At 46.0% G+C, this 25935-nt stretch overlaps 1 protein-coding gene across 5 annotated transcripts in view; it reads right to left on the bottom strand.

Moving 5' to 3' along the window:
* Positions 1–25935, bottom strand: part of RERE (arginine-glutamic acid dipeptide repeats) — a 425011-nt gene that overhangs the window by 34848 nt on the left and 364228 nt on the right. For all 5 annotated transcript variants that reach the window (XM_032360657.1, XM_032360659.1, XM_032360660.1 and 2 more), the window contains one exon: positions 21853–21933. In XM_032360657.1, the coding sequence (XP_032216548.1) occupies positions 21853–21933 (81 nt within the window). The remainder of the gene's footprint in view (positions 1–21852; positions 21934–25935) is intronic.

Raw genomic sequence — 25935 nt, 5'->3', positions numbered from 1 at the left:
CTCAGTGGGGAGCCTGCTTTCTCCTCTCTCTCTGCCTGTCTCTCTGCCTACTTGTGATCTCTGTCTGTCAAATAAATAAAATCTTTTAAAAAACAAGATTCTTTCATAATTTCTCAATATTTACCAAAACAACAACAACAAACCGGAAGATTGTCAAACATTCCAATTCTGCCACTGAAAAAAGGGTTATCATCTTTACTGAGAACTGGACAGTTACAGGCAAGTACTTCCTGTTCAACAGCCCACAGGATAAGGGTTTCCTTTGCCCCGAACTGTTGATGCAGCCCAGATAGTTCCTCTTCTACTTGCCCTCATTCTTCCAGATCGCCAGCCGCCCAAGCGCCCAGCACAGCCACTGCAGGGCTGCTCACATTTTGGTGTCCTGCATCTACCTGTGTCCATGCTCCTTGAATCCAAACATGGGCCTCGGGTCTAAGACCCTGCCTTCTCTCGCCGGCCCAGTGTTAGGATCCCGTTCTCCTGGATGTTGTGGTATCTTAAAGGAAGTCGTGCTTATAAATCGACAACCCCTTAGAAACCACCTGTTTCTGAGAGGGGTGACAAGTGCATCCTCCGGTAGTCTCCAAAATTATCTGAATGAGCTGAAAATAAGCAGGGCTGTGCTTCCAGATAAGGCGAAAAATGACTGTTTATAGATGTCAACAGTTTCCAAATTAATCTACAGGACAAGCAGGGTTAAGTGATACAAAGAATGATGTTATAAGTGATAAGTGATAAGTTAAGTGACACATGTCACACCGACCCACTTGCATGTTTATGTGAAACCTGAAGAACGAAGCATGCACACGGAGACAAGGTGAAGCCCTGACCCCGCAGCCCTGATGGGTGTGCCACGCCACCGGCCTGCTCTTCACTCACAGCTACTTCCGAAAACCCCTTGCCGTCTCACTCATATGCTTAAGACTCTTCCCCTTGTTTGACCCAGTGGAGGCAGCTACTGTATGGAGTCCAAGGGGGCAAACAAGCACACAAGGGCCAAGGCTGCCGCCTGATTTCCCAACTTGGCACTCCGGACCTCCAACCCATACCGCATGGGTATGTATGTGTGTGCACGCATATATACATATGTGTACGTATAAATTTGTTATGTATATTGTAATATAGTGTAAATACATACCTTCATATATATTTATAAAACTAATCTGATATAGCTTATCCTGTTCGAAAATTCTTTAATGGCTTATCATGTTTCTCCACATAAAAACATAATGAGGTGTTTAAGAATATGGATTCTAGGGGCTCCTGGGTGGCTCAGCCTGCGAAGCTTCTGCCTTCGGCTCAGGTCATGATTCCAGGGTCCTGGGATCAAGTCCCACATCTGGCTCCCTGCTCAGCAGGGAGTCGGCTTCTCCCTCTGCCTCCTAGCTTGTGCTCTCTGTCATTCGCTTTCTCACTCAAATAAATAAATAAAATTTTTTTTAAAAGAAGGGTATGGATTCTAAAGCCAAGCTGTCTGCGATCAAATCCTGGCTATGCTACTTTATAAACCTGGGCAAGTACACAGCCTCTTATATGAGGCCAACGCATCAACGCACATAAAGGCCCCAGGACAGAGCTTGACCCAGCTGAGGCCTCCAGACAGGTTATCACTACTGCTGGCTCCTTCAAGGTCACCCCGATGGGGCTGACTGGTCCCCATCACCTCTACCTCAGTGCTCACTAGTCTCCTTTTGCTCTGTACAGCTCCACACACTTATTTTCTTTAAGTTCCACCTGAGTTTCAAGGTCATCCTTTTCCAGGGCCTCCGTATACACTGGTCCCGGCGTGGCCTGGGGGTTCTCCTGAGTCCGCCTTCCCTCATCTCTGGGGTCGTAATTTAAACAAAACATCTTCAGACTTCTTTATTGCAGTTAGGTCCCTGTTATACATGCAGTACTTTTCTTTTATAGCACTTAGCAAGATTTATAACTACATACTTGAGGGATTATTCACTTACTCTGTCTTCCTCATAGATTTAAAATTTTCCATGAACCAGGAAATCTATTTCTTGTGGAATGATACACACTTCTAGCATTTCACACCACGTTCAGCATTATGTAGACTATCAATAAATATTTATGAATGATTATAGGAGAATCCAACACCAACTTGACTTATCTTTTAGGAAATTACCTTAAAAACCATTTATATGTTTCAAAGATTACAAGTTAAACATAATGCCTCATTGTTTTGAGATTAAAAAAATCTTACAGAGGGAATTGTAAAAAACAGCAATCAGCAAAATAGCATTCAAATGAAAAATCAAAAAAGTCTACTCTAACCAAATTCTTTTCTCTTTCTAGCCCAATATTTTTACCTAACCTGGATACTGAATATATGTAACAAGCTTAAGGAGCACCCGTTCTCCTCTCCCCTGGGTCTCATTTCTCATTTCCAGCTTTCTAAAAACTCAACAGCAAAGATAAAACATTTGCTCTTCCCTGTCAACACTGAACACCTGCTTTGAACACAGTCCACATCACCCCATCCTCCTTCAGCAGCTCTAATTATGGTAACAGAATAGTCATGATTCACACGAGTGCTGGAGTCCATCTACAAGGGATTCGGAGACCCTACCGAGGTCGGCCAGCATCTGTGAGGCCAGTGCACAAGTAAACATCTGCGGCAAGAATGTCGTGAAAACACTCCCATCGGCTGGGCAATCTGGTCTGGAAAATTACAAAGCCTGCAGGGATATCTGTGAGGAGAGTCTCGGCCAGCGAAGCAGCACTCTGATCCATGCAAGTGACCTGCACAGAAATGCAGCTGCTGCGGGCGCGACATGCCATCTCTGCGATCATTTTCAAGGGCTTCCCTTTCAGAGAAATAATGTAAACTTCTCAACCATGTAGAGCCTGGTCAAGAACACAGTTTGTACCACCCAATGAAGATGTGCACTACAGAAGACAACGACAAGTGGGGAGCATGAGGAGCAGTGTGCGGTCAGCTCGGGGATAAGAAGGAACAGGGACAGACTCAAACACGACTTCCACATGACTAGTCCCTAAGTGACAGGACATTCAACTTACCCAAGACGATACTGCTTTGCTACCTATTATCCTATGCTTTGCATTACTTTGTATCTTACCTTTCCAGACATTTCTGAGGTTTTCAGGCCCAAGCTCCTCTGGGAGGACACAAACGTAGCGCTGCTTACCTCCAACCCCACTAAAGAAATAAATGCCAAGGGGGAGGCAGCGTCCTGTTTGGTGAGGCCTGAGCCACAGCGTCTGCAACTCTGGGGCTCTTCCAACGGGAACCACAGAAGGAGAACAGCAAGCCCTGGCTTAGCGGACTTCCTGTGTCTTGGTGACACAATCTAAAAACCTGCTGAATTGCTCTAGGTGAATATTTCCCCTTCCCCATGTCTCATTTAGTTGTACTCATGAAATGGGGTTGATTTCTGTCCCTAACAGGTCCACATGCTTTGATAATGATACAGAAGGTTCTGTGTTATTGGCATCCCGGGTCCCTCTCAACAAAGGGACCAACTAAGCTCAACTAAGCACAAACAAGACATTACTTCTGTTATGAACATCACTTGAATAGCACAGGCCACAGAAAACAATAACCCTCAAGTCTGATGCAGCCAGAACCAGGCAACTGAGTAAACCAGAGACCATTTAATCAATCAAAGTTTGGTGGCATCAAATTACTTACGGATTTACTGGTAGTGTCCTGGTAAAAATGAAGACTATGTAAACTAGAGTTTAAAATATCTCAAGAAAATGTACTAAAATTTAAGAATATCTTTTTAAATCCCCTTCATTTGCTCTGTTTATAATCTGGAGTGCTATCAGAAGCTTCAGCTAACAGGCGCTGAAGGCCCAGTCTTCCACACATGTCCACCTGGTGAATCACACAGCAGGAATCCCCTGCAGCACAGGCCAAGGAAAGCCCCTGTTTTCTCTAATAAAAAACCCTAACAGCTTGAAAACAGCAAGATGGAGAGATGGGACTGATACTTTGGGAAGACCAAATCAATTGCATTTTTTTAACATTCTAAATTCCAAATTTCAACTTCTAATTTCAGCACTCTAACCTCACAAGCAAGACAGACCATAAATTCACAAGATTCATTTTTGGGCGGTTATACAGTTATATGGAGTTTCCCCAGCTGGTATTATTTGAGGAGTGTAACAGAAATCTGGATTGTAAGTAACACCGCCACCCCCTCAAAATTAGCCAAACATACTGTATACAATTTCAAGCTGTAAAATTTTGACTAAGATTTTTTTTTGCTTTTCAGGCCCACAAAATATTTTAGGTTTCACAACTACGTATACGTAAGACTGTTCTGACCATCAAGTAGAGGCATAACTCAGATATGACGGGTTCAGTTCCAGACCACCACAATAAAGTGAGTATCACGATAATGAACTGTCTGGTTTCTCAGTTACATTTCATTTCATTCCCATGAAGTTACATTTACACTACATTCCTCTATTAAGTGTGCAAAAGCACGATGTCTAAAACACCACCACATATATACCGTCCTTAAAAATACTTCATTCCTTGAAAGTGCTAACCATCACTGGAGCTTTCAGCGAGTCATAACCTTTCTGCTGGTGGAGGGTCTTGTCTTGATGCAGTGGCCGCGGACTGCTCAGGGTGGTGGGTGCTGAAGGCTGACGTGGCCATGGCGATCTCCTCACAATAAGACAACAATGAAGTTTGCCGCATTGATGGACTCTTCCTTTCACGAACAATTTCTCTGTAGCACGCAGTGCCGTCTGACAGCTTTGTAGCCACAGCAGAATTGCTTTCACAGTCAGAGTTAATCCTCTCAAACCCTGCCGCGCTAAGTCTCCCCCACTTTCTCAATCCTTTGTTGTCATTTCAACAGTCTTCACAGCATCTTCATCAGGAGTACATTCCATCTCAAGAAACCACTTCTTTTTACGTGTCCCTAAGAAGTTCAAGTCTTACCCCGGGGACTGCAGCGATTCAGCCCCATCTCCAGGCTCCGCCACTAACTCTAGTTCTCCCGCTGTTTCCACCACACCTGCAGTTCCTTCCTGCACTCATCAAGACTTGAACCTTCAATCTGTAAAAAACTACAGTGTCTGCAAAGCACGGTAGCACAAGGTACGCCCGTACTCAATTAATCCTCACGAATATCCTAGGATTAGGTCATAGTATCCCCACGTTACAGATGAGAAGACTAAAAACATGGCAACAGAGTAACTTGTCCAAGGACAGGGGAGAACAGAGCAAGAACTCGTGCACATGTCCTTTTGCCAGCAATTTTATGTGAGAAGGAAGAAGGGGCTACTGCGAAGCTCACAAACCCATCACTCATGAGCTCTCACGAGGGAAGAGAAAGGTTCAGCAGCACAGTGCTTACAGGAGGGCTGAGCAAGGAAGAATAATGACAAACCACCCACGTCCCAGCGCTGGGCCACTGTCACCTAACTGCTTCAGAGACGGTCACGAAGAAGAAAGAGAATAAAATGTGAGATACTGCTCTGTAAACTGGAAAACCCATTACAGGGGCCTTTGGTATATCCTCAGCATCTACCTGAAAAGTCTTCCACACCAGGAACTCAAACGTCTGCTGAGTGACCAGCCATTAGATTAAACACACACACACACACACACACACACACACACACACACACGCACTCATGCACGCGCCAGTCAAAAAGCACTCATCATGAGAAGTTTATTAACTTAGTAATAATGTTTCAGATACAGTATCCAGTATTTCCCTTAGTAAGATTCTGCATTTTATCCCTCTTCTTTCTTCAAAATAAATCAAGTACTAGGACACTAAAAATAAACTTAATAATGCTAAAGAATGAGCAATTTCCTCTTTGGCCTTGTTTGCAAGACTAGTTTAGGGAAAAAAGGAACCTTATTTCCTGCTCAGCTGTGAAGGCATCTGAGGACACTTGAGGCTGAAGGAAGAAAAAGGTGGAGGGGTATGTGACTCAGAAGAGCAGTGTATCTGCTAAGGACTGAGAACAAGGTGCTTTGAGGAAACAATGTCAAACTTGCATGGATCTTTCTGTAAATAGTTTTATTTCCAAAATTCTTCCGTGTAGATGTAAGATATCTGTGTTTCTAAACAGGGAGAGTAAAAACCCAACAACCTTCACAAGGAAGCTTGCATGAGAACAGCAAGAAGGATGAGGGGCTCAACTGGTTTAGAGCTGATGAGGTGTAGCCAAAAGCAGGTGGTGAGAGCCAGAGAAAACGGGGACACAACTGAGGAAGGAGTGCTCAAAGTGGTAAATAATATGTACCACTTCAGTATATATTATTCTGCTCCCCAAAGGCACCAGGGACAACTTCCCCTCTCTCTGTGTGCCTAAAGGAAGGCCATTCCATTAGCTACTCAGTTAGCAAAAGCCTTTAAGCCAGTCCTAAGAGCCAGAATGATACTCGAGAAGGCACAGAACTACCGGCAGAGAGAAGCTGAGTGACCCTCGACACCCCTGACTTCTGTTCTCAGGAACGCAGCTCCCATCACATCCCCTTGGCGGGAGCCTGGGGAGTCAGCTCTGCAATGGCACAAACTCCGATTTCAGCTTCTGGACCTGAATTCAATGTCAGGTCCACTGTCTATGCCCAAATTCAAAACAGAGTTTTACAAGCTCACTGCACCTCCTCACCCCCGCCAGTAGCGTACCAGAGCCCATGTCTCAACAGCTCTTGGACACAGAAGAGTTACATGTACTTATACTTCTTCACGGTATGTTAGCCAAGGAGTCCTACTGTGAATAAAGAATTTCTACAATAATAAAATCTCACTCTCCTCCTATAAAAAGCAAGAATGGCCCCAAACCCAAGCACCCATACTAATAAGGCTCTGCTCTTGCCTCACTCCCACTCCCGACCTAGATGATGCCTGTGACCAAGGGCCCCTTTAGTGTCACTGTGCCTCAGTTTGCCCCCTGAGCTTGTGCAAGAACCCCAGTACCCACACAGGGTATCAGGAGAACTTATGAAATGTCTGCAGAGTGTTCTCATCTACAAGGATGAAAAGAGCTATAAATACAAAGTCAAAGCAGTATTAGAAAACTTTTTTAAGCTGCAACCACTTCTTTTGAAATGGAGAACCACAAGAAAGATCAAAGGAGTGTCACTGTTTGCTCACTGCTGCTCTGCAGGCAACCCCCTCTCCCCTCCACCAGGCAGAAACCCCAGAGAGAGAGAGGTCTACCATGATTTCTAACTTCAAAATCTCAAGACATGCCGTACAAGGGTTTCCTGGAATGCCCTGAGTAGAAGACACAGGGGCAAGCCACACAGCCTACAGGGCTGGTCGCAGTCTTCCACAAGCAGGCATGATCGGGAACGATCAGGAGAAGGCAGCCTTCGCAAGAAGAAATACAAGGATGTGAGGGAAGTGGCTTCCCCGCGTCTTTCTGCCACAAAGGCCCAGTGCAGTGGCTCCGTAAGGTCGCAGCAGCTTGCGTAATAAAATATATAACCTTGGCTCAGCGAACCTCTTGAGCCATAAAAAGGAGCAGGGGGGCAAAATTAAGCTTACGGGAAATAAACCTAATCAAAGCTGAACAGTAACAAAGGGCACCAGAAACATTTCTACTGTATCACATCCCACGGGCTGGCGAAGAGCCCGGAATTCTCATTACAACTTTTCAAAGAGAGGGAGAGGAGAAAAAATATTTCACAAAACCATTATCAAGGCCCCAACCCTGGATGCCCTGCTGTACAACCAAAATTTGTGAGAGGTCAGCCTGTCAGGGAGTCAAAAACCCAGCATGTGGAAACTGGCAGGCCTTTTATATAGTAGGAGGGGTTCTTAAAACGACTACTGTTTTGCACTGAAGTCTCAGAGCTTCACAGACCATTAAAGGTTTCTGAACCACAGAGAAAGGAGGGCAGAGTTAAGGAAATAAATCAAAAGTTCCTCTGGGATGCACAAATGCCTACTTGGAACAGGCTTTCAGCACGAATATCCTCCACATTAAACAACAAGGAGGACTTTTCAAAATAAAAGCAGAAAAGAGATTCATTTTGTTATAAGCAATGTACTTTCTTTTTGGTTTAAAGGTTATGTGTGCTATAAAAAATGCCCCTGGCCGTGAGCACTGGGGGGAGGTGGAGGCTGAACCGAAGGCAGGGGCTGGCGGGGAAAGAAATCAAGTGTAAGGACGACAATCAAGCAGAGAAATGCTGGACTTGGGGGCACCCCGAACGAGTTAAAATGTCTTGGAATATTTTAGGGGCAGGATGTGAGATAGGGGAATGGCACTAGAAGGGACCTCCACCACATGCACTCCTTGCCACCCCTGCCCAAGAACTGAAATCATTTTCCCACAGGCAGGAAGAGTTCTTGTTTTTCTTTGCAACATACATAGCGGAAGGCTTGGGGAACCAGACCGTGTCCTCGTGAATGCAGAGCCACGTGGTCTGAAGGAAGTTCCAGTGGCCTCGAGACCAGCAGAGGGAGTCTAGCATCTGAGAACAGGAAACAGACAGCCTGATGCAAGGCCAAGTGCTTATGCAAGATAGCGGTTGTGAAGCTCAGTTCCAGAGCTTCTGATCATGCCCCGGGTTGTCCAGCAATGTAAGCAGGACGAAAAGCTGGACATCCTACTCTGGACCGGACCGTTACAGCCACCAGGTGCGGCCACGGGGACACGAGGGAACCGCCACACTCCTGTCAGGACACTCTCGGGCGGAGGGCGTTGCTGGGGTCCTCTCCCACCAACGTGCAAGGAGCGGGAGAGGAAAGACTCCGTGAAAGGCAGAAGATCCGACGTGGAAAAGTGACAGCAAGCACCAGAGCAACGATTTCCCTTAAAATTCAGCGCTTCCAGTTTCGCCCACGAGTGGCCCATCTCCCACCTTCGGTTCGCGAGTGGAGAGGACTCTGCCGTGGGGCTCCGGCGCGTCCGAGAGCCGCGGGCGCAGACGGGCGGGGGGACGCGGCGTGTCTGCGGAACCCTGCGGGCTTCACCCCTGCCGCGGCTCGCCGAAAAGCAAGGAGGCGAGGGCTTCGGGGCTGCCCGGTGCCAAGATGACAAGCGCGGACACGACTCCTGGGAGGTTCGGGGGAGGGGCTACCGCGAAGGGTCTGGGCCGCAAGGGAAGAGCCCGCGGGTTCCCACCGGGTCACGCCGCAGTTCGGCGCCGAAGTCTTCGCTGGGGCGCTCCAGGGCCGGCGCGGCCTCGCGGACGGTCAGTCGGCGCGCGCGGCCGCACGGGGGATGCCTCTGACTACACCCTGACGGCAGCTCTGCTCGCTGCGGGAAAAGATGTGCTAAACTCAAGAAAATAAACAAAACCTAAATGTGACTTTCGGTTATGCCAGGAAGCGTGCACCGGGTTAACACACACGTGCCCGCCGGCGGGTGCAGGAGAAGGCCGGGGCGACGGCCAGGCGCTACCGCGGGCGCCTGAGGCCGCTGGCAGGAGCGCCCGGCGGGGGACGCGGACGGCCAGGCGGGGGCGCCGCCTACGCGGACCCGCCCGAAGAGCCTCTGCGAAGGGGGACACGGCCCAGATACCTTGTGTCATCAAGGGACTCAACCAGGACAACACACGGAGGACGAAGGGATTCGGATCCTGCCGTAATACAAGGAGGACATCTGAAGCGAGGGAGCAGTCCCGAACCACCATGGGCCCCTGGAATGGGTTCCGTGTCCCCAGGACCGCAGGAGCAGCAGGGCAGCCGCCTCGAAGGCGCACTGCCGAGGGGTCGGGGGTGAGGGAGTTCCTCAGGACATTTTGCAGACGTTCCCTGGCAAGGCTTTCCTTTAAAGCACCCAACCCTTCACCTCACCTCCAGGCCCAACCACACATTTTCCAAGATGCTCCTTCAGCCCCCACCTCCAGGTCCTGGGGCTCCCATCTCCGCTCAGCGTCTGTGCCCCATACTTGCACATGCAGGTTCCTGCCGACACCCCCGTGGTAACCGAACAGCTGGAGAGACCCCCAGGGGTGCAGTCACACCTCATCTTCCCATCACACTCAGGCAGCTCTGCAAGTGCTCGCTGACAGACGGGCATTAGGAATAAACTGTAAATTTCTATATTCACACTATTTAACATCCTGTCACTGATTTCTAGGAAAATTTTGTAAGAAATGAAAGTATTTATAGACATGGCTGGTAAGGTGCTTTACCATTTGGGCCATCAATAATGAGAACAGAATACAGCACCAAAGGACACAGTGCTTCAGCTTCAGTCCGAGACACACACACCGGACAAATGGATGCACAGTCCAAGGCATAAGCTTATAGTTTCATATAAATACAAGGTGACTACGTAAGAAGCATTCCGTGCTCTAACGGTATTATTCTGCCCAACCGTCTGATAAACCTCGTATATAACTTGTTAGGGAAATGCACGGACTTTTCTCCTGAGTCACCTGATAGGCTGACATGCTCAGAAAAATAAAGAGCATCAATCTTTAAAAATTTTATTTATTTGAAAGAGAGAGAGAGAGAGACTGTAAGAGAGCGAGCACATGCACAAGCAGGGGAAGGAGGAGAGGGAGAGGGAGAGGGACAAGCAGGCTCAGTACTGAGCACAGAGCCCAATGTGGGGCTCGATCCCATGACCTTGAGATCATGACCTGAGCCAAAATCAAGAGCCAGACATCAACCAACTAAGCCACCCAAGCGCCCCAAGAACTTCAAGTTTTTTCTTTTAAAAAATATCGTATTTATTTGGGAGAGAGGGAGAGCGCATGTGTCAGAGAGCACAAGCAATGGGAGAGGGAGAAGTGGGCTGCCCATAGAGCCCGGAGTCCGATGTGGGACTCCACCCCAGGACCCTGGGATCATGACCGAATGGAAAGCAGCCGCTTAACCAAATGAGCCGCCCATGCACCCTGAGCTTCACACTTTGATAAGCAAATTCAATCCACAGGACAAAGCAAATTTAAAAATTTCTTTTTAAAAATTTTGTTTGGGCACCTAGGTGGCTCAGTTGGTTAAGCGACTGCCTTAGGTTCAGGTCATGATCCTGGAGTCCTGGGATGGAGACCCGCATCCACCATCAGGCTCCCTGCTCAGTGGGGAGTCTGCTTCTCCCTCTGACCCTCCCCCTTCTCGTGCTCTCTCTCTCTCTCTCTCTCTCTCTCTCTCTCAAATAAAATCTTAAAAAAAATTTTTTTTTTTAGGGGCGCCTGGGTGGCTCAGAGGGTTAAGCCTCTGCCTTTGCCTCTGGTCATAATCCCAGGGTCCTGGGATCAAGCCCCACATCGGCCTCTCTGCTCGAGGGGGACCCTGCTTCTCCCCCTTCTCTCTGCCTGCCTCTCTGCCTACTCGTGATCTCTGTCAAATAAATAAATGAAATCTTTAAAAAAAAATTTTTTTTAAGTTAAAAAAAAATAAAAGTTTTGTTTTGTTTTCTACCCCACCTTCTCCAGAATGCTGCAGAATTTGCCCACTTCACTTGCTGCCTGCTTTGCTTTGCTGAAGTTGGCCATGTCTACAGACTCCGTGGCCTGCTCCCTTTAGAATTCAGTGATTCCTCCTATTGTTCCACACACTCCAAATTCTCCCTCCAAAACTTAAACGCTTCCCTTGACAACTGACGGCCACAAACCTCTGACCTGCTTCCGTGTATTTCATTAGCACATTTCTAGAACAGCACCTTTGGAAAGGAGAACCAAGTTCTGAACATAGGGGGCGGGTGCCTAAACCAATAATCAAGGGGGTTGGACCTATGCTGTCCTTGTCCTCTAAAATAATCAAATACGTGAAAGTCACCATTTCTTGCCAAACTTGAGAAAAATCCTAACTCCTGCACATGGGGACAAAGAAACAACAGCAGCTGAAAATACAGAACCAAAGCATCACATGAGAAACTTTAACTAGCTATCGTTCCGAACATATCAGTGGGATTTCACTCACAGTGAAGACAAAGGAGAAGAATTCCAGACTGTTTTCAAGATAATAAAACGGCATATGACGGTGACTCACTAACTGACTAAAAGGGGGGAAAAAAATCCATGAACAGTCACAGGAACCTTGCAAAGCTGCAGAGATCTGGCAACCCTGAACTTCTTTCACCTTGCTTGGCTCTCACCTCCAGTACACACAAAACACACATACACACACACACACACACACACACACACACACACACACACGATCATTCTGAAGCCAAGCTGCAATTGGCTAATGGCTTGCTCTACTGCTTAAGACAATATTTTATTCGTGACTTGCTCAATAAACCTGCTGAGAAAAATAAACAATGGGTTTCAATCTTATAAATAATCTAGGAAACAGAATTGCTGTGCAAACAGCAGAGTTGATTTACTGCCCATGATAAGCAGGAACAGGAAAGTCCACATGTGGCACAGTGACCCCCCCAGTCCTACTCTTACTGTCCCGAGATAGGAAAGTTTAACAAGGATTTTCTGTCTGCTACACAGTTCAAAGCCTAGGATGTGCAGTTTTCAATTGGTCTTTACGACAGCATAAAAGCAGATCATGAAAAATAACATGAAGAGCAAAAAAACGAGAAAAACCTTTTCTTACAAACACTGAGAACTTTGAATCTTTTAGGACCAATAATTATATATCTATCCATGGTTAGAGTATACTTCTGTTCCATCATTCACAAGTATGAGAACATACAGGGCTGCACACCTCATTTTTAAGAAATATCAAGTAAGGGTCTGTTTTGGGCAATACAGGAGATATAAAGAAATATTACAGTGAAGTCCTTGCTCAGAAGGCCTTATAGTCTACATTAATACAAACACACATGTATGTGTGCAGAAAAGAAATGCATAGAAGACAAAAGGAAGCAGTGTCCACAGTCCAGGACTAAAGCAAAATAAAGAATAATTTTTCAAGGGCAGAACAAAATGCAATTCTTCTGAGAAAAGAGTTGGGCAATTTGTGTAATTTCCACGAGTGCACAGAGAGGAAGGGCTCATGTGGCTCTCATGAGTGTGCGGCGCTCACGAGTGTATCGCCCAAGCCCTGTAACTGGGCCCTGGACAGTCTCAGGGACTGTCACTCAGGCACCATCCAGAAAAGAACACAAGCCCCACTGGCCTCTTCACTAGACTGTGGACTCCACAAGGGTGAGCACTCTCTCACCCACCACAGACACCTCAAAGAGAACACAGGCCTTGGGTACTAAAGGTTCCCCAAAACCGTTCCCAACTTTGCCAACGGAGAATGATGATAATCGTGTAGACACCTGTAAGGCTAAATTCTGGTTATTATGATACCACAATTAGAGACTTCAGAAGAACTTAAGACATGTGAACAGAACAAGGAATCATAAAATCAGAAAATAATGAAGGTCATTACTATAGAAACTTAATTTAAAATGTAAACATCTCAAAAAGAAAACTTAGCTTAACAGAATTCTGGCATCCCAAGACAGGCTTCTCTTGTTCGCTTTTCCTATTTTTAGTAACACAATAATGGTTTTCAAATTACATGCAGAAAAACGGGGGGGAAAAACAAACAAACAAACAAAAAAACAAACAAACAGAAAAAAAAAAAAAAAGAAAGAAAGAAAACTTGTGATGGCGGGGAGGGTGGGGGGCACCAGCTGGGGAGCAGCCATAAGACAGAGTTGTGAAGGCCTTGCTTTACTTTTCAAATTAAGACAAGTAGGGGCGCCTGGGTGGCTCAGTGGGTTAAAGCCTCTGTCTTCGGCTTGGATCATGATCCTGGGGTCCTGGGATCGAGCCCCGCGTCGGGCTCTCTGCTCGGCGGGGAGCCTGCTTTCTCCTCTCTCTCTGCCTGCCTCTCTGCCTACTTGTGATCTCTGCCTGTCAAATAAATAAATAAAATCTTAAAATAAAATAAAATAAAATAAGACAAGTAATTTTTACTCTACTTCCCTAAGTATTACTAAAAAGCACAACTTCAAATATGATGGAAATGAACTCAAGGATTAAGACTTCAGATAATTTTAAAACTTATTCCTGAAACAACAGCAAACTGGATGTTCAAAGTTAGGACGGGTTCACTGGTCTTATGAAGGCAAAATAAAATAAAATAGAATAAAAAATCCATGTATAAGATTTGAGTTCCAAGTGGATAAACACACTAAATGCAAGCACTGTAACCACAGCTTACAAGTCTTCTCAAAGACCACTTCAAACCTTCCACTTGTTTTACTAGCTAATAAAATGGGGGAGGTCTACTTAAGCTGAAAGGTCATAAATGTCTCCATCTAAAAAGTCACCAGGTAACCAAGACCCAGTCATCATCAGAAATACGGGTTAGCAAATACCAACAGCAAATAAGTAACCAACCCTTGTAAGCAGCAGTGTGTTCAGTAACTTTAAAGTCCAATCTGGAAGCAGCGTCCATAAGCAATACGTCATACACAACCGAAAATACTCGCATGCCATTCCCTCCAGTTCTGATACACAGGATAAGGCCAAGCATAGGCCTAAGACATTTACAGACAGAACAGCAAATATTCAAAGCCCTTGGTTTAAAAAGTCACCTAATTTTTAAAGATGTTCTTATTCCCTCAACATCAGCACCAAAAATTTCTTACATGCAAACTTCTTAACTGCTTCACTTACACAAGGGAATCAGCCAGTCTCATTTAGATTACCCTAGTTAAAACTGGACCACTGCCCAGCCAAATATTCACACAGCTTAGACTATCTGATGAAAAGATTCAAGCTTCTGCCCAATTTTAATGGGAACAAACCCCCTGCATGGCAATAACTATAGGACCACAATATTCACTGCCAAAACCTAGTGCCTTTTTCTATCGGGTAATCACTTCTTCTTGAATGGAAAATTTCAACTTTATACGCTCCTACTTGAGGACAAGTTATTAAGAAAAAAAGGTATGGCACATGTCTCTCCTTGGACCCAATCTTGCCAACCTCTCAAAATATGTATATTATATAAGGGGGTGCCCAGGGAAAGAGAGTAACACCTGGAAACACCATAGTATGTAAATATTGTATTAGTAAGAGAATGTCACCCCCCCCCTTTTTTTTTTAGATTTTATTTATTTGATAGAGACAGAGACAGAGATAGTAACAGAGATAGCTAGAGAGAGCACAAGCGGGTAAGAGAGGGAGAAGCAGGCTTCCCAGTGAGTAGGGAGCCCAGCACAGAGCTCAATCCCAGGACTTAGGAATGAGGTCTGAGACAAAGGCAGACCCTTAACCAAATAAGCCAGCCAGGTACCCCATGAATGTCATCCTTTCAAATAAAAAGATTTCTGTTAGAAACTTAAATTAAGGAGCGCCTGGGTGGCTGAGTGGGTTAAAGCCTCTGCCTTCAGCTCAGGTCATGATCCTAGGGTCGTGGGATCGACACCCACATCGGGCTCTCTGTTCAGCAGGGAGACTGCTTCCTCCTCTCTCTGTGCTGGCCTCTCTGCCTGGATCTCTATCAAATAAATAAATAAAATCTTAAAAAAAAAAAAAAGAAAGAAAGAAAGAAAAAAAAGAAAGAAACTTAAATTAAGATCTAGGCTAGCCCAACTCACATACATGCCACAAGGAAAGAGGACAACAGTTTTTATATGAAATATGACAGGAGTTACAACTGTGTTCCTAGGAAAATATGAAAGATAGGAAAAAGGAAGCTCTATTACAAAATTCTATTACTGATAATGAAAAGAAGCCCAGATACTGTTAGTAGGTTTGAGATACTTTGTAATCATCTGAAAAACAAAATTAAGCCCTAATAGTGAAGTAATTTACAACTTAAACAGAATAAAAGCAACACTGTTTTAAGAATGAATATGACTTATGTGTTTAGGATTCTGCAGTCTGCACCACTGTAAACAGCAGTGTTTCCTAAACTTAACCAAGTATTCAAATCACCTGGGGAGCTGATTAAAATGCAGATTATGGCTCAACCTGAGCAGCACAGAGAATCTGCAGCTGGACCAAGCTCCAGTGCAGTGAGAATGCGGGCCGAGGAGCACCCAGGGGGCAGCGAGGGCGCCCAGCATTCGCAGCAGAGGCCTCTGGTCATGTGGCTGTACCACAATTGTGTCCTCAATAGTATCAACCTATTCAGGAAGTCCACACTTTGTTATGTAACATTAGATTAAGCATTAATGAGGCTAGAAAATTGTTTATCTAAGGTTTTAATCTGAAGTTAAATAAAACCCCATGCTGAATGCTCATACGAAATGCTCCAGTCATTCTTAACCTCTTAATATTAACAGAATCTCGATTACTCAGACTTAAAACCTTTCTCAATAGTAGTTATTCTTTGCTGGGGGAATGTGCTTTTATGCAAAGGATATTTTGCCTAAAGAAATGAGCAATTAATATTCAACAGTTGTGTACATATTTAAGCAGAATTCATTCCCAGAAATGGGGCTGAGAAAAGTGCTTGTTTTTCATATTACTTCTCAAATTAAAATTTTAAATCTCCAGTACTTCTTTTTCATACTATCTCCCCAAAGTTTAAAAACAAAACAAAACACCCAAAACATCAAAACCAGCTGCCCCTTGGTCCCACTAAAAAACAAACAAACAAACAACGACACATTTTCAATGGAGAAAATCAAGATAAAAGACAGACTTCCAGTTCCACGAATCACTTTCAATTCTCCATTTTTTGTCTTAAAATGAGACCAAATTCTTACAAGAATCCCCTCTCTGGTCCTCCACATCTTGTCTGCGCTGCTTAAGAACGCTCCCACAGCTCAGCCGAGACCACTCCTTTCTCTTCTTAGAAGCCTCAATGGGTCCCCGAACAACCTCTCTGGAGACCGCAGGGTCCCCCATGTCTCCCTCCAGGCCCTAATTTTGGCCTGAGTCCAACCGCATCAGTGCTGGCAACCTCCTCTCCACCAGGCTACTGTACGTACAGTTTGCAATTTCCTGTCTCCATGCCTTTGCTCATAGTATTTCCTACAGCTGGAAAGCTGCTTTTCTTCCACTCTCCCAGCCAGGGCCTGTCCAAAAACATATCCTTCCTTAGAGGTTCAAACACCACACCCTCCATTAGCCTTCCAGCAGCAGCCCCAGCCCCCAGCCTCTTGGGCACACTTTGTGGGGCCTGAGCCTCCACCAAGGGCCTTAGCACGGATTGCCAAACCTGGAAAGCATGCACATGATGTGCCTTTCCTGGGGCAACACAGGGCACGGATGGCCCCTTGGTTCTCATTACAGACATCCCACTCGTTACAGCGCTTGGTGGGTATACAAAACTTTTTAAAATGAAGCTAAATTGAATGTTTAGCTCTGAAAATGGAAAGTGGGTTAAAAAATAAATTTTTTAGTACAGTATATATTAAGGCACCAGTACCCAGGATTACAAACCACAAGAGTTTCATCCCTACTGGGCTAGGTGCTTAAAAATCGAACTACAGAGATGAGAAAGATTGTTAAGGTGCACACCTTTTCCACCTCCTCCCGAAGGGTAATAATAGCTGGAAGCACCTCTCGGCTCCGCCAAGCTAGGGCAGCTCACGCTGTCTTCTCGCCAACGTCAGCCGCACCTGAGGTCGCTGAGCAAGCACTTCCTGTCTACGGTCCGACGCTGGCCCAAGCTGTCTGCATAACAGGACTTAGAGCTATAAACAAAGGCCAGCCACGATTCAAGGGACAATCATCCAGGTGTCAGACACAGAAAGCCTCTGATTCAAACACAGACATGTGCTCACTGTGAAAGAAGACATGGCACTGTCATCGGAGTAATCATCTCACGATTCTGAAGAAAACTGCAATGTGTGTAAAAATAAAACAACAAATTATTTTTGCAATGCCCATATTTTGCATTATTTACAACACGGGTTCCCTTCCTGGTGATTTAAGATTCAATTCTATTAGGTGTCCTATTTTCTCAAGCACTACCTTAGCATCAGGAGGTCCTACAATTCATTGATCCAAAGACTGCGTGCGTGGCAGTGCTGAAAGCAGGAACCCAGAGGCCTGACTTGCCCTCATCTCAGAAGCTCAGCCACTGGGACACTTGCTCTGACTTACACAAACACACTAACCCTCAAGACTCTGATGTGGATTAGGCCAAACAGTGTCTTGAGAGAGAAGAGGATACAGTCAAGGGGAATCTGAGATGCTCAGCAAAGATCCTTTGCCATAATCTTCCTACTTATTACACATCTTAGAAACATATTAAAGAAGGTAACCAGTTACAGAGAAAGGAAGAGAGGGAGAAAGGTAGTAACTCAGGATATCTGCACAACCATCACACTGAAATATCTGACTTACAGTTATTCTCTTGGGCACCCTGAGGTTAACCTGTAATACCCACTCAACTAAACTTCTATAAATAGTTGGTTTTCCACAATCACAGCCACTGTTCTCAGAGAAAAGCCAGATTTAGCTCTTGTATAATAAACACCAGAAGCCAAAAGAACTAGGAAAGCTGTTTATGTCCATGCCCACCAGCAACCTCTGTCTGCAAAACTGCACTCAATGCTGGAGTGAGGATGCAAGTCTCCTCAACACGACTCCTGAGACAGAGGAAAGGCACCCTTTCAACCAGGCACCGCCCTTCACCCCTCCCAGCTTTTCAACAGATAGGAGTGTTCCCAAGACAGACTATAAGGGACAGGTCATTTCTTTTCATAAAGGAATGGTATGCTTCCAAGTGGAAAATAATTCTGTACCTTCCACAGCACTACTGAGCTACTTCAGGTAGCTAGGACCCTTACCCAGGATAAAAGTATTCAGGGTGGATGGGAAGTGTTTTTATACACTCTGCAGACATTAACTTACTTAAATTCTCGAAACAATTCTAGAGGGTAGAAGGATCACCCTATTCTACACAACAGCCAAAGGTGTACAAACATTTCATAAAAAGACTGTGGCATCTATAAAATCCTAACACAAAGAAACACCATTTTATTTTTTGTTTATTTTATTCTTTTATTACTATGCTCAGTTAGCCACTGTATAGCAGTACATCACCAGTTTCTGATGTAGTGTTCAAGGATTGTTACATATAACACCCAGTGCACATCACATGTGCCCTCAATTCCCATCACCCTGTTACCCACTCCCCCAACCCCCAGAAACACCATTCTAGAGCAGATAATTCTCCAGTCCTTGTCAGTATTTGACCTGAACTTCCCCATGAACAGCTCAAAGCACAGTGCACAGTTAGAAGAGGTCGTCAAGTACTATAGTTACTGGTAAGGCCAGGAATAGAACACAGGTCTGGTGACCCTCACGCCATGCCCAGTTGGGCGTGTTCTTTTGGATGCTGATACCCTTCTAAAGTTTCAAGTCAGTTGTGAATAGCAAATAAATGAGTTAATAATTGTGGTAAATAGAAGAGAATGTGGAAAGTATCTCGATTAGAGGGATCTGATATAAAAAAAAAAGCATGACCATACAAAGCTTTCTATCTACCAAGGAAATTCTGAACTAAGGGCACTAGTTCCTGCAAATTTTCTCATTTTCTGCAGCAAAAATGAAAAATAACCTTTGCCCTCCCCACCCTAGCAGTTGTGAATGATTAGCTCGGTTATGTTGATAACTAAGGAAAATATAAAATGACTGCCCCTCTCTCTCACAGGGTTAGAATACTACAGATTTACTCTCCCACCAAACTCCCCCAATTCTAGGCAAAAGACAGCAGGACACTAGGAACGTTTGGCCAGTGTCAGCCATAATAAAACCCCCACTGCTGCCAACAACTCTCCTGGTAGTGCCCATGATCGTGCCCTGATGGAAGAGGTTGGAAAGAGGAAGGCTGCTGGGTGCCAGAGGAGAAGTGAAGAGAGAACCAACATGGCTGGAAAACAGGGATGGCAGTGATGGGGAAGGAAGGGTCTCAGGACAGAGATGCCTAGAAAAGACTGGAAAACCAGCTCAAACGGCTGGTAGAGCAGCAACTTCTCTGTGGGTGAGGAAACACTACTAATTGAGTCAGACATTATCAAGAGCAAGGGGGAAAAAAGGATTAAAAGGCCCTGACCTAGGCTAAAAGTTATTCAGATCTGTTTTCCACTAAAGAGATAAAAACACTAGATAAAATTGCCTGGCACTTCCCAAATGCTGGACAGTAGATTTTAGATTTGATACTTAAATCTATTATCTAACTAAAAAATAAACTACTATAAGTTTATTTTTTAAAACTATAAATTTATTTTTTAAAACTATGTTTATTTTTTAAAACTTATAAACTACTATAAGTTTATTTTTTAAAACATAAAGATAAACAATTGTCAAGCCATATCTTGTATCAAATTCTTCATGGTTTGCAACTTCTAGCAGAGCACAGGGAGAGACCGCTGCAGCGGAGAGGTTGCATCAGACCGCATCTACTCATGCAGCTCACTTTCATTCCAACTTGGCCAAACCAAAATTCCTTCACTTGGGTAAAGCATTTTAGTTTTACAAAGGTACATATCAAACTTCAAATAACTAAAATCCTCAGAAAACTTAACAGTATTTCTTTCATGTTCCACATTAAATACCTCTTTCCAATGGGTTCTGGGAAGAACCCCCCCCCAAGAAAAAAAAGTAGATTATATAGATCGATCACAGCGTGTATTTTATCTTAATGTCTATCAACAGTTCCCTTTTTAACCATTCTCAAAATAATCTATCTCAGCATATTTAGATGTATAACAAATATTGAAAGTTTAATGTAAGTATGACTGGTTGATGCAAACCACTGATTTATATAAGGATGTACTTGAAATCTCAGAACCTTCCTTCTCTATTATGACTTACTGCTGTTCACATAAGGTACCACACGGAAAAGGTGTCTACAAACAAACAGTTCATTGAAAAGAGAAGAGAGAAAAAAGAACCAACTCAGAATAAAAGAATCAAAATTGAATGAGAGGAAATCAATCAACAACACCCAATTAGAAAATTAAAAACCAAACCAAACCAAAACCACCTAGCTCCTTCTATAATGGATATTCTCCATTTCCTCCTTCCAATCATGGCGGTTGGGGGTGCAGTGAAAGCAGCTCCATGTCTAGATATTCGCCCTCCATCCCCAAGGCCCAAGAAGCATTTCCAGTAACTAGGCTCTGCAGAGGCCAGAGACACTGGGACTTGGTCCGTCCCTCTCCATTCCTAGCCTCCACATTCCCCAGCTCAGTCAGAAGAACTCTCCACACCCCTCCAATTCCACCTGGAGGGAATTCAGGTAAATGTGACTGAATCCCCTGCTAGGATTCTCTTCATATAATCCTACCCTCAACTTTCCTCAGCAAACCCTTCTACCCCAAGTTTAGCAAAAGATGGGATTTCAGCTTCGTGAAATATCAAAGGAATTTGTAAAACACTCATTTAAGAAATTTATAAGAATCCTTATGTATCTGTCCAATGAAAAGTGCAAACTTTTATTTCAAATTATTTATTTATCTAGGTAATCTCTAAACCCAACGTGGGGCTTGAACTCATGACCCTGAGATCAAGAGTCTCATGCTCTTCCAACTCAGACAACCAGACAGCCTGAAAAGTGTACACTTTTAAGGCTGAAAAATTAAAGAGTTAAAACTACTCTTCAAAATGAAGCAACATTAAAGAAAGAAAAAGTCCCCAGAGAATTCAAAGTCTAGTAAGCCACAGATCTCTTCATTCTATTGCTTGGTTGATGACTTCTGTCAATAACCAAATCCAATTGGTGGTAAATGACATTTCCTGTTTCAGCCACTATATTTACAATTAGATGTTAATGGCTCAACACCCCAGACAACCCTCAACTAACCCTCTGTTGTCAAAGACCTTTCTGTTCTTGACAAGGGAATTAACTTTCTTTGTGGGGGATAAGCATAATCTGTCACTTTGCTATCTAAAATCAGGAGATAAAATTAAAACTAAAGGAAGTAAAATGAAGAAGATCCTAGAGGCTAGCCAGAGTCTGAGCACAGCACCGGGTTAAAGGAAACCATTTCATAAGATCAAGTGTAGAGAAGCAGCAGGGGCAAAGAGGGGAAAAAAAATCAAGTTACATAAAGTCCAATTGTACTCACTGTTTCCTTATTGGGAAGCAGCTCCTTTCTAATTCTGAAGAAGTTCTTGCCGTACTGCCTGAGCCCCTTAACGAAGCGTTTCTGTGATAAAAAGAAACAACAAATGGGATGTAAAAACCAAAAACAAAACAGGATGTCAGCAAAGCAAAGATATCTGCAATCAGCAGAATAACAACCACAAAAAAGTCTGAGCTAGGGAATACTGACTAGGCTGGGAGACAATTTCAGCAGGAGAGCTGGGACCCCCTGCCCGGGCAGGCCCTGGACAGCCGCCATCAGAACCCCAATGGCACACACCAGACAGGTTTGGGAGAAGGACATCCTGGGTCTGAGGCTAAGAAGCAATGCGAGCTCTCCGTGCCACAGTCTCAGCATTGGTCCACGAAGGTACAAACAAATATCCTCCGTGTTTCAATAAAACAGCACAACTGCTTTTCACCTGAGAACGAAGCTTCCCAGAGTGTTGAGCAGAAAGGAGGGAAAAGGAATCAAACCTGGAGACTTTTCTCCAATAGGTCATCCTAGAGGGATTAAAAGGCCCTTTCGTTAATCTGAGGAATTCGCCAAGAAGACTACGATATCCACGGAAGCCCACTGGGAGCCGGAACCCCAGCTGGCCTGACCAGCCATCGCCGTCATTAAAAGCCACTCCAAGGCACCAAATAATCATCAGCACCCCTTCCTTCTTCCCCACACTCCCCACCGTGCCCCCCCCCCACCCCGCCACCAGCAGTCCGGAGACTTTCACTTTGTCCCATTCCTCCCAGGCAGCCCCTCCCCAGCACCGTGGGGGCAGCTCCCAGCTCCCCGACTCCCACCTCTGAGCCCCCCGCGTTGGGCTCGCGGTTCGAAGCTTGGTCCCGCACGACAAACCCCAGCCACACTTCCCGGCCGGGCGGCCTGGCAAGCCACAGGTACGCCGCGACGGCCGCACTCAGGGTCCGGGCGGCGAGAGGCCGCGCCTGTCACTCGACTCCGGCTCCGGCTCCACAAAGCGCAGGGCGGAGGCGGCCGGGGCGGCTCGGCGTGTGACCGCGGCGGGGCCGCGCGGCGCGGGGCGCGGGGGGCGCGGGGCTGGGGCTGCCGCTGCCGGGGGAGGAGGCTGGAGCGCGGCGCGTAGAGCCCAGCGCGGCCGCGGGAGGCTGCAAAAGGCGGCCTGGATCTCCGTGCCGCCCGTCGGCCCCGAGCTCTGTCCCCGCCCGGCCCCCAGCCTGAGGCTCCGCGGTCAGAGCCTCCGGCCCCCGGCGCTGGTATCTCGGTTTCCTCCCTCCGAACAGCAGGAGTAAATCCGAGCAGCAGAGCGCAGAAACTTCCTCCTTACCGCGGTGAGCCCGAGCACAGGGCGCCCGCGGGGCCCGAGCCGGCCCGAGCCGCCACTCGGGACTCTTCCCAGGCCGCTCCGTCTCCAGTCCTCCTTCCGGGCGGGCAGAGTCAGCAGCGCGACAGCCACACGCCCACCGCCCTTGGACTGCGAAATGGGGGGGTGGCCCCGACGACCCTCACGGTCCCTTCCGGCCCAGGATTGTGGCCGGCAGCTCCGCCGGGCCCAGGGATTAGCCTGCACCTCGCAGGGCGCCGTTTCACAACTAAATCACCGCGGAAGCTTCCCAGCCAATAAATCACCTGCCCACCGGGAGGAGAGTCCCTCCCACTCCCGATGTTTGAGACCAGTCGGGCAAATTCAGTGAATAGCCAGACTTGGCCTGCAAGACAGATCTGCAACCTCCTACTCCATTCCTGGAGGCTCTGCATTTTCAGCTTTCACCCCCTTTCTAAGATATGACTCATCATTGTCAGTTTCCAATACAATTTGTATAGTTCAAAGGAAAAATCTGTCAAGGCACAAGAAAGCAGCTCTCCTCTCATCTTAAGAAGAGTGACCTTTGTTACGTGCATGATCAACACGCAGCCTGAGCTCCGTGCAGAACGTGTCCTCTGGGAATGCTGCAAGGCAAGAAGACTGCCCTGCCCTCAAGGAGCTCCAGTCCCGCAGGCCGGCAAGTGAAGGGATCAATCTCTGGGCCCTTGGAAAGGCGGCGGAGGGACGAAGCGCTATGAATGGGACTAGAAGGAAGCAGCTTAATCTGCTGGTGTCTCAGAGGAAGGGACAAGGAAGAACGGGCCTGCCAGGTGGGCTCCGGCAGGGCTTCCAGCAGAGGAGTCAGACAGCAAGGGCACAGAGAACATTCTAGGAACTGCAAGGAGGTCAGGGTATACAGAAAGGAGTGCCAGCAGATAAGACTGAAGAGGCAGGAGAGATCAGGTTGCAGACAGCCTTTAAGCCAGGCTGAAGTGTCATGGTCCTAACCGCAGGCCAGTTAAAAAGCACAAGCCATCCACAGAAAGACTGGATAAGGGTTGCTCCAGGGGCAGTGTGGCCTACGTCACGAAATTAGGGACAGACTGGCTGCAATGCACAGAGACTAGTTAAGAAGGAGGCTGGTGAGATAACTAACCCAGGTGTGAGAAAAGGGCCAGAACTCTACCTCAGCTATCAGCTTAATTTGCTCTTTAAGTAATTACTGAGCATACAGCACTGGGAGGAATTTTTTTTAGGGGGCAGCCATAGACCTTTATTAAAACTGTGATTCATTTTCAGAAGGTAAGATAAATGCGTGTGAAGTTATTATAGAACAATCTGAGACTTCATTCAGCCGAGCGTAAGTAGTGAAGTGTAAATCATCAGGGGAGCAGGGGAGCCAGGAAGAGGGATGGAGGGTCGTGGTCCAGGATACCTTCACCAAGGCAGCGAGACAGGCTAGACCACGAAGAACCAACAGCATTTACAGAGGTGGAGGGGGGTGGGAAGACCCTCCATGAAGCACAGAGGTGGAGAATGGGAAGCGGGTTCCGGGTGCGGGGGGCTATATAAAGTTGAGGTGGGTGATCTGGCATGACTCAGACGGTGGAATGCCAGGACTATGTAATCTGCATGTAAGCTTGATGCCAAGGACATGCAATAGGCTCACGGGGGTGGGGGTGGGGGCTGGCACAATGAAGGCGGCAGCTTGGAGAGGAGAAGTCTGAAACATCAGGGTAATGTGTCAGATTGGGGAAAACCTGAGTTCACGTCCCGATTCTTCTACTTATTATGATGTAATCACCAAGTATAATCCATTCAACTAGTGGTTATTAAGGACCTACTATATGCTAGGAACCTCACATACATTAATCCAAAACCCTTATAACCTAGAAGGAAGTACTACTAGTACTATCTGCATTTTCCAGACAAGAAAACTAAGGCACAGATGGTTAAGCAGCCAGACCAAGGTCACCTAACTCTTCAGAGCAAGGACAGAATACAAACCCAGGGTCTAAATTCCAATTCCTGCAGTGCCACTCTCTCAGTAAAATGGAGATAAGAGTCTATAGAGGGTGCTGTTTTCAGTCATTGTACCATTACCTGTGGCTCTGCCCTCTCCTGCTGGCCCTAACCACATCACCAATTCCTACTGGCCCCAACCACATCACCAAGCCCTCAGCATTCTTCCTAAAAAAGGTCTTTCAAAGCCCTCCTTTCTTACCCATTCTGATGCTAGTCCCAGGCCAAGCCCTTATCTCTCTCTCCTAGTAGCTACAATTTAAGCCCATCACCCCCATCTGGCTATGTATAAGCCTCTACCAAGGAATATTTCCAAACCACACGTCATCATGAGTCCCATACTGTCTTGCCTCAAACCCCAACTTGAAAAGAGCTCCTTGGCCTCTTCAGAATGGTGTTTACACCCCTTAGCTCTTAATTCAAGACCCCTAGGATCCTGTCTCTGCCTACATTTCCAATCAGATGTCCAGTAATGGCAACTGGTCCGCTGCACCCTTTGTTGAACTCTAGACTCTGGGACATCTTTTCTATTCCTCTCCACGGTCTACCCAAGGTACTTTCAGTTTACCTCAAACCCAAGCTCAAATCCCTCCCCTGTGACATAAAACTTCCCTGACCATTCCATCCCATTCACCTGGGAGGTGTTTATTTGTTTATTTGTATAAGGTGTTTATTTGTATAAGGCCTCACGTACGCATGGAGTCCGTAAGCCCTGAGAAGACAAGAAATGTATCTTCAGTCATTTTGCCTCCATAGCTATA

The sequence above is a fragment of the Mustela erminea genome, chromosome 10 (genome assembly GCF_009829155.1).
Source record: "Mustela erminea isolate mMusErm1 chromosome 10, mMusErm1.Pri, whole genome shotgun sequence".
Lineage (NCBI taxonomy): Eukaryota > Metazoa > Chordata > Mammalia > Carnivora > Mustelidae > Mustela > Mustela erminea.
Note: the sequence above shows the minus strand (reverse complement) of the source record. Positions and strands in the feature narration are given on the sequence as shown.